The sequence below is a fragment of the Plectrocnemia conspersa genome, unplaced genomic scaffold, assembly GCF_051122295.1.
Source record: "Plectrocnemia conspersa isolate PC_06_02 unplaced genomic scaffold, ASM5112229v1 ptg000011l, whole genome shotgun sequence".
NCBI lineage: Eukaryota > Metazoa > Arthropoda > Insecta > Trichoptera > Polycentropodidae > Plectrocnemia > Plectrocnemia conspersa.
In genome coordinates this window covers 4,270,902-4,281,060 of record NW_028277175.1, presented here as the reverse complement: position 1 = coordinate 4,281,060, position 10,159 = coordinate 4,270,902, and the positions used below count along the sequence as shown (strand labels likewise).

The 10,159-nt window shown below is 30.6% G+C and overlaps 1 protein-coding gene across 1 annotated transcript; it reads right to left on the bottom strand.

Moving 5' to 3' along the window:
• Nucleotides 1-1,591: 1,591 nt before the first annotated feature.
• LOC148229165 (uncharacterized) lies at nt 1,592-5,027 on the bottom strand. Its single transcript, XM_088198565.1, has 5 exons — nt 4,982-5,027; nt 3,923-4,037; nt 3,782-3,847; nt 3,535-3,709; nt 1,592-2,231 (listed from the first exon to the last, which is right to left on the bottom strand). Exons 2-5 carry the CDS (start codon nt 3,993-3,995, stop codon nt 1,772-1,774), a joined length of 774 nt encoding a protein of 257 aa, XP_088054691.1. The 5' UTR covers nt 3,996-4,037; nt 4,982-5,027; the 3' UTR covers nt 1,592-1,771.
• Between the last annotated feature and the right edge of the window lie 5,132 nt (nt 5,028-10,159).

Here is a 10,159-nt window from a genome sequence, read left to right as displayed (position 1 = left end):
GGGGGGGGCAAGCAAAAGTTGGTCAGTCAGCGGTCGATTTTTCTAATATTCAGATTTCATTAAAATTCATGGTATTTCACTAAATGATGTTCCTGAAGAGGCTATTTTTAATTAAGCTACTTAGATAAATCAACGTATTTATGTCAGTTTTAAATATTATAAAATGATTAAATCATCAACTGTTTAAATGAAATTGTACAGGTAGATAAGCACTTGCGTCATTATTCTCAGTACACGAGGAAAATGATTATGTGTAGGTCGACGACTGTTAATCGTGATATTTTCATTATGTTTAATAACTGCTCTAGTAATTATAAAACGTTTTCAATTATCTCTTTTAAAATGATTCAACTTGCATTCAGTAGAAAAGAACTATATTTTATATTTCAAATATAAGTACTATCAACTTTAATTGTGATCCTCGCAATATCATATAGATTAGTGCTAAGAGTAAATAAACATACTTCTAAAACATAATTTTATTGGTTCACTTTTGCTAGACAATAAAACGGATAATTTCTAGCATAGTAAATATATTAATACTTATCTAAGTAAGTCAAGGTGTCTTTTCAGATTTTCATAAACTTCTTGATAAGGTTGAACTAGTATTAAAACTGATTTTTTACTAGAAACATATTTGGTACGATGTTTTTTGGATTTTACAAATCATTTTCTATTGACTACGCCAAAGAAAAGTTTGTATTAATGTAATAAAATATGCATTATTGAATATACACTAAAAGCATTGTTGTAAAATATGTCGTTTTTTAATTATAAATAAGACGAATTTTTAAAACTCTTCTATTAAGTCGTTGAATATATTTTTTACATAATATATACGTTGATTATTTACAACATCTCTCGTAGTTTCACTGTGTCAATGCACCGTTTCATACCACAGCATTCGCAATGGATTTTAAAAACTTTTGCCCTTTTATATTTCAGTTCTAGAATTTTGACTTCTTTGATCACTGCGACGACGACGACACGATTTTATTGCTTTTGACTTCTGAGAAGTGATAATTGTTTGTGCGCTCTCCTATTGAGCAAAATACGGTTTAGATATGCTTCATTCGATTCTCACTTATTATAACTCGTAATATTGTTATAAAAAGTCTTAATATGAATATTGCCACTGCGACGGCACGATTTTCTTGCTTTTGCCGTGAATTCTAAATAGGGACGCCATTTAGGGTAAAGGGGCAGGTGGTGGAATTTGTTTCTCTCCTTGAATTTGGCCAGAAAAATGCATGTCACTTAATGCAATATATTGTAAATTAAATTCGTGTGTTAAGGATGTAATATGTGAACTTGTTCTGTGATCATTTGCTGCTACTCAGGACTTGCCTAGGCAACCGTCTACTTACCTATACTCACGGGACGTCCCTGTACATATGCGATTAATGACTCTCATTTGTCAACCATATATTCCAGATTCTAATTAGAATAATGTTTCAAGTGATGTGCTTAGAATTCTTTGTTAATCTTATAAACTGAGATAAAAGGAATATCTTAAAAATGTTTTATTTTAAAATATAATTACTCCTCACCATTTCCTTGATCATAAGGTCGTTGTATAATATAAAGATAATTTAGCACACATTAAACTGTGACTTTTATTATTAAAATGTGAAAAATACACAAAAGCATATATAATATACATGATCTTTTCCAAAAATTCAATAACAATGTATTAAAATTCTTATAAAAAATGTTAAATAATAAGCAGTCTTCTCTTCAAAATATGTTATACATCTTAACGCTGAACAAATTACCTCGTTTGACTCAAAGCGATGTCGTACCGTATCAGCCTACTCAAGAAATTATTCGGTACAAACATTTGTTCCAATATGTCACACCGATTCACTTTAGTCTTGATCTCGTAATGCATTTCGGCTTGATCGCAACTCTCGGCCAGTCGATCGAACATCTGTCTGGACTGTGATTTGAGATTTTGACCGTCGTTTTCGGCGGAGAATACGTATAACCTAGTACCTGGTTCCCACAGATGATCGAAATTGTCGTACAGCGGTGACATTTCATTTAGTTCTCCGTTGAATAAATTTAAAGTATAATCGCAACTGTCTTCCGATTCAATGTTGTATATTCCGGATATGAGAAAAGCAGCTTGGAGACGTTCCAGCCGTGATTTGTTTCCGAACAGGCTCCGATCTGACATCAGTTTTCCTATAAAGGAAGCTCCGAGTCCGTGTCCGACGAAATAAACTCCACTGAAATATAAAATTTCGTTCTTAGGTGAGAGAAATTTACTTTGTAAATAACAGGATTATAGGATTTTTTATATAAAAGTAACCAACTTTAATGAATAGAATACTGAATGGAATAATACAAGATGTTTTACTTCTCTACTTCTTTTAAAGAATCGTTAAAATTGGTTACATAGTTACCTAAATCTGATACTATCATAAATATTAAAATTTTATTTAATTTTTCAATTGAACTTTCCTATTAGTCAAGATCTCTTAAAAGGTATATTTTTTAAGTAGCTGTAGATATGGCAACAAATTAAATGAATAACTCAACGAATCTATTTAATTGTACGTAAGACGCAAAGGTATGGGGAAAAACGACAGAGCGCGCTTGGCTTGTTGTGTTGACATCTGACGATGTAGCGAGCCCAACTATGCAAGATAGCCCTAAAACACCATGGTAATAACCATGTATTATTATGCTATATGTCAACATAAAAATGACCTTGAGGTTAAAATACAGATCATATATAATTACTGACTGAAAAACATGATTCTAACCATCTGTCAAAATAACTTTTTTGAAAAGAGAGTGTAATTCTATACACACTTACTCTTTTTTGGATCAAATTGGTTTAGCTTAAAAAACTATATTTATCCTTGATACATAAAAAAATCTATATGACATTTCTCTTCTGTGTACATTATTTTACGAGATGACAAAATGGTGTCTGAGTGATATTATAATATACTAGTTTATCATTGTTATCTTTTGAAAAACAGAGTTTGTTATGTTTTCACATAAAAATATGTAAATAACATTAAAATGACATTTACGACCAAAATTAACCATAGACAAAATTTGACACACGAAATGTGAAATTTTATAGTTTTGCCAATCGTATTGTTTGAAATACATAAATTATATACATATGATTTATTAATTACTTAAAAATAAAAAATATTAAATAAGTATTGTATTATTTTTAATAATGTTGTCATATGACAAAAAATAAAATTATTTCACTCAAAAGTTCAGAATTTTCTAAAGAGCTTATCATACACCTACTTACAGTTTAGATTTAATATTAATATATAATTACGTTTATTTTCTAAAGTGGAAAGAAATTATTTTATTTTTTAGATAGATAATGGAATACGAAAGCGACTTTGATTAAAAGTTTTAATTATGAAAAGTACAGCTATATATGAAGTATAAAACTTGATTATTAGTAATTAGAACATAATGTTCGTTAATTAATTTTATACTCTTTAATTGCATAATCTTGCTTCTAATTTAAATACATATTGTTTATATATTTACCTTCTCGTCGCATAATCAAATGCATAACGGGCAGCCTCTCTTATCAATTGATATAATTCGACGTAAGAATTGACCGAAGTAGAGAGGGGCACGGATATGAGCTGTACTCGTGTCTGCTGAAGACCCGTCCATAGCTCTTCGCATCGCTCTCCCAAATATAGCACGACTGGTACGTCTTTTCATGAAAACAGTCAAGATGCAACATACTGTTTTTAAGCAATGTGTAAAAAAAATCAACCATGCCAACCTTTCGACAAGTTTGAGCCGAATATGTCGAGTTTGCGCTCGATGTCATCGTAGCGATAAGACTCGTCTATAACAATACAGGTGCATTAATACATTGATTCGATAAAAAAAATTGATTTGATATTTAATAATAAATAATTACTAATGCTCTTCAGATTTCCTTCTTTGATTTTAGGGCTTTCTTCAAAATTGACACATTCGAATATAGAATCCATGGCTAGTTGTCATCTAAATGTAGAGTAGAAGAGTGACTGATTCTAAAATATGAAATTGCGTTTATATATCAGATACGAACAAGCGCAGAGCTCGTAAACGAGGGCAATATAATAGTGATAAAAAAAATATAATACGACAAAAACAACTAAACGTCAAGATTTGACAATATTATTGAGAACTTCAAGGTAATTTATAATCCATCGTAAATATCAGTTAGTGAGAAAGATAATAAATTTTGCTTTGATCGCCCCAGTTCAATTAAAATGTTTCGGATCGCTTTCTGTTTAACTTACTTATTACTTTCATGGAAGTATATAAATAATAAATAAATTAATTAATTGAAAAGATCACATAACTGCATAATTATTTTTTACACCATTCAAAAACAGGTTTTATTGTTTGTATGTGTATGCTAACTATTTTAGATTGAGTATTGTTTACCTACAAATCTGCGTCGCAGGAAAAAGAACGTGCAAAAATACCAAGGGAATAAATATACACGTTACAAGTATAACGCAAGTCGTGCGCGACGAATATAGAAATGCGAACAAAACAATGCATAATAGAGAAACGTCGAATCCTCGTTTGTTAAATATTTATCGATGCGCTATCGCAAAACGTAAGATAAAGAAAGTCGTAAAACAGATAACATAAACCACAAACGCATATTAAAAATGAACTAAAATTTTTTGTCCGCTATGTTGTCTACCGTGCATTTGTATTGGCGGGAAGTTCAAATAAAATTAGACTTTCCATTGCAAACATTTTTAAATTTGGATCTAAGCCAACGAGGTCATCGACGCGTACAATTGTTTGCGCAATTTTTATGGCCGAAAACGGGCGTAGCCGCACTTGTTTACCTTGAACATGGCGGCAAAGTTTGACGTTTAAAAAAAATTGTTCATGCTGTTTTTTTCATCGAACATAGCCGGTATATCGACTGTTATTGTGACAGATATTTTATTAAAAACGAAGAAAAACTTACGGACGCTCGCGTCGCTCCGTCTGCGGTTTGGCACAAGGCTTTGCATGAAATCACGTACACACGCGAATGCTGCCAGTTGAAAAAAATAGTTATAAAAATATCATACTAGTTTATTTAGCTAATCTGTTATTGATTGCTTTATTAGTATAACATTTCAGGAATTTATCATTAATAAACAAAAAATCAATACTATATGGTTAGTGTAGGGGCTTATTTATTTATCGTAATCAAAACTGGCGGCAGTCTGACGGCGACGAAGAGCAGCATTCTTTGGCGCACCGCGACGGGAGTTAGGCTACCTGCGGTGCATCGTCCACCGATTACTCACATTGCTATAACGTGTAGCTAGGTATATTATAAATCATGTAAACATTCAATAAATAATAGCAGCGGCCTAATCTGTGTATAATTGCCACCAAAACTATTTATTAATAACATGTAATTTTTTCGATTGCAGAATAATTGCCAAAGACTACGACAAAATAAGCTACCACATGCACGTGATACCTCCCCCCCCCTCCACCTTGCGATTATCAAAAAGCAGAACTCGCGCCTGTTTACAAGCAATAACTGAAAATTAACGAATAACTAACAACGCGCATCGAATACGACAGTACATATTTCGTTTGTGCCTTACTACTTGCATCGGCGGCTTATGTGCCTATTATATTATTTTTATTTATCGCTATTGTCCTAACCTGAAGTGTTTATTTTTTATATAATGCCATGAGAAGAATATCCGTCACGCCAGTGTTACCAGAGTGCCGCCAAGTTTGGCTATAATTAACCTAAGTAAATACATACATAAATAGGTCCCCTATATTTCGGCTTTTTCCAGTAGGTGGGAGCAAAAGTTGGCCAGTCAGTGGTAGTGTGCTGGGTACCGAGCGTTTACACTGCCGACACGATTTTATTGCTTTTGACGTGTATTTTTGACCTCTGAGAAATGATAATTGTTTTTGCGCTGTCCTCTTGACCAAAATTCAAAATGAATACGATTTGACTAATACTCTCACATCAAAAGTACGTAGTAATATCGATAAGGACAGCTATCATATTTTTAAAACATAGTTTTGAGAGTTGGGATGGCTTAGTTTGTATTTTAGACTTCTAAAACTATAATTAGTCTTAGAACTTTCATTAGGTTAAATTGGATTTGGTTAGTTCGTGTAGGTTAGGTTTGGGTTTGAACAGCAAATGTACGTTTCGCAACTGTCAAATTTAGTTTCATATACATTTTAGGGCAGCATATAATTTCATTAATTAGTTAAATTAAATTTTTACTAGTAGAAATATATATCCACTGGTGAAAATATAACTTACAGTAACATTTGGCAGGTGTTAGTAAAATTATATTATTTCAACAAAGGTTGAAATAATAGTCCGCCCTCCAGGGGGGCGCTGTCGTTGTGGGAACCTTGAATAAGTGAGGCGTTGATTCTCCAGCCATATAATACGACGGTGTGGCGTTGTGACGACTGGTTAATGACATTTATTTATTTTAAGCGCTCCATATTTATACTAAATATTTAATATGATACACGTGTACTAATGGTTATTAATTATTGATGGAGAAAAACACGTTTAAATAATTTATTACATACAATTTAATAAAAAAATGTATTCGTTGTTGCTATGCAAATTTATTTAATAAAAATAATATGCAGGTAACTTGTTGGTACCGACAATTATTTAAAAATGGGAAAGAAAAAAGTTAAAATAAATTATGCTTATTTTTAAGAGAAAATAATAACAGGCAGTGTACCGCAGGAAGCGGGGCAAAAGTTGGCCAGTCAGTGAATTCGATTTCATTATTATTCCAAAGTATTTCATTAAATGACATATTTTTTTGCCAAAATTTAAAGGGTGGGGGGAATGCTCCCACCTGCCCCCATCCCCAAATGACAGTTGTAAATTATTATTTTCAGACAGCAATTGTTATTAAGTCCACGTACAGTTTAGGTAATTGTTGTATATGCTCGATGTTCTCATACCCGTGTCTGCCTCTGGATTTCGGATGTCACAGTTGGTCTAAACTTAAAATAAAGAGGGAAGCGGCTGCTTTTTCAGTCTTCAGTCTGTCACTGGTCAACATAGCTCTACTAGCTACTTTGTGCGAGAAATCTGGGATGTAGAGTGGAAGTTTTTGATGAAGTGCTGACAAAAGCGGACATATCTTATGCGTTTTAAAAATCAAATATAATATATTCACCAGAAAGTTTAATATATTTTAGAATATATACTTACCGTTTTGCATAACAGCACCACTTAAATTAAATTGATTAAATATAAACAAAACAATCATTAAAAATGTATATGTTCTTTATTATTCATTAAATTAAGCCATTAAATCTAAAGAAAGAGCACCATTATAAACAATGTAAAATGCAATAGTGTCCATGTAAATCTCTACATGTGCTATCTACATAATATATGTTAAAATAAATAAACGTGTTAACTTTTATGGTACATTACAAAGTACGCAATTACATATTCTCTTTACTATACAAATTAATATAATTAAATAAACATGCATGCAATAATGATCATATAGCATCAAACGATGATTTGTAATCAGAAAGAAATTAAATTTTTTTATCACATTTTCAGCATTGAAAACTAATAATATATCGTTTAATATCTTATAAGGTAATATTATATTATCTATAAATATTTTTCCATTGTTAAAACTAATTTGTGCGTTTTGCTTACTACAATCTAAGTATTAAGACTATTCATAACGCTCGATTGATAAATTTTTCACAATCTAAATCTTTGATAACGAGAGCACGATGCATTGTGTATATAAATGCTTAACCTTGATAAAATGTTTTTAGTCAATTTCAATAAAGTGGAAATAAAAATGGAATTTCGTTTATAATATTAAGTACTTACAATCGTGTGGAGATAAAATTGACGTATGAGTTAATTCGAGTAATTTAATCCTTAAGCAATTGACTCTAAAATTACTTAATAGCTATGCGTATTTAAACTTCGAAGAAATTAATACATAATAGATTCGAAAAAATATTGTAAAAATGTAGATTTGAGTTCATATATAATATAAAATTTATAAATATCTTCGTATACATTTTTCTTTCCGAAAAAGAAATATGATATCTATCACAGCTAAAAAAAAAGCAAATTTTAACTTCTACACAAATTATATTTTAAATTGATAAGTTTAAAAACACACTTGGTATATATAGAAGTTTATGATAGATTTCATAATAACTATGTGCGAGATTATACTCATTTCAAAGAAAATAATATTGTTTAATAATTATGATAAGGGAATCATTACAGTTGATATATATAAATATTTAATTACGCCATTAATTATATAATAAAAGTATTATTTATTGATAAGATGTCTTTTGACAGTCAGAAAAATAAGAATATAATAATAAAAAAATATGTTATCGCTATAATTAATTGGTATTGTATGTACTTGATTTAAAGCATGTACTTAATTAATATAACTGAAGTATATAATTCATGGGTAGAGTATGTATTTTTATGACAATCTAATTGTCATAAAGCTCGACTTGTGATTGGTCGAATATCTAATTAAAGTAATATTTCTCAGAATAAAGTGAGACTTAAAGCAGCTGTGGAGTAATATAGTATCTATCGTTACTCTATGCTATATCTATTATAATAATACATTTGATAAAGAGCATTATTATTGAAAAAATACATATACAGTAGACCCCCCATACCATGGTAAATTGGGGACGTGCTATCTGGGTGCTCGTTACTTTATGTGTGAGCGAGCCAAAGGTAGGATATTTCACCACACGCGTACGTATTGAATAAATTATATGAGTATTTTATAACCCCCCAATTTACCGTGTTATTGGGGGGTCTACTGTATTTAATAAATATGCTTTTAAAACTGTCGAAGAGTCAATTCGATAAGTGAGAATCGAAAGTAAATATAATAAGCTATATGATCATCATTTGCGAGATTTTGAGAAGTCATAAAAAATAATATCTAGAATGTGAGAATATTTAATAAATAATAATTAAATTATAATATAAACCAATATTATTATGGCAACGTATATGCGTAGTTGAATAAAAGTAATATTTTACTTAGATATCGATAATTATTTATAATAATATATAATATTTATCTATTTAATTTTGGACTTTTTGAAGGCTCATATTGCAATAGTTTATATAATAATACTTCATTACTATGATACTATTTATTATTAATTATAAATAAGTTATATATGTATTATATATATATATACACTCCGCTGTGTTGTATTGCTATACAAATAAATAATGTATATTTATTTTTTAAATATTCAAAGGAAAATCATTGCAGTATATATCTAGTGAATAGTTGTTTAATTGATTGGAATGTGGGATAAGATCTTGATACAAATTAATATACATATGCTTGAGATTCAAGTTAAGAGTAATTTAAATCTTCTAAAAATAAATGCGACAAGAATGTGTGCTATCCCCCATTTTTTAATCCATAAAATGGATATAGTTGTAGAAAAGAGATGAAACAATCCAGATATTTGTGTCGTGGCGAATGTTTAGAACGTCAAATCGCTTCATGGAGTGAAAATTTTGGTTCTAAGAGATCCCTTCCCTCCGCCAGATACCAGATACTATGAATTCGAGCTAAGTTCGAAAATATAGTTGGTTGCCGAGAAAAGATTGAAGCGCCCACAGAGGATCGATGACTAGAGCATGGCTTGATGATAGCAGCAAAAATAAAAATTATTTGGCAAACCCAAATAATATTCTGAAAGTGTAAGATAGCAGTTTGACGAGCACATGTGTCACAGCAAATTGCTTCCAGGAAAGAAGAGATAAGGAGTGACTTATCGACGATTCACTCAAATTTAGTTATTCGATCAAAGAAGATGGGCATAACACACACACACGCATTATAATAATTTTCAGTACATAATGAGAGAATGGGTACAAGAGCTTATATCTATCAGATCCGTTTGACTTTGATAGCTTTCAATAAAAAATAAAATAGTACGTTAAAGTGGCGTTATTACTTCTGTATAGAATGCATTACATAAATAATGAGCCAATCTTTCTTGTAGATGTTTGATGCTGACTAAGGTGACATCAACACAAAAACAAGAAAGAGGTATTCTTAATGTTTAAATCAGATTAAATTATAATAACTATATTGGA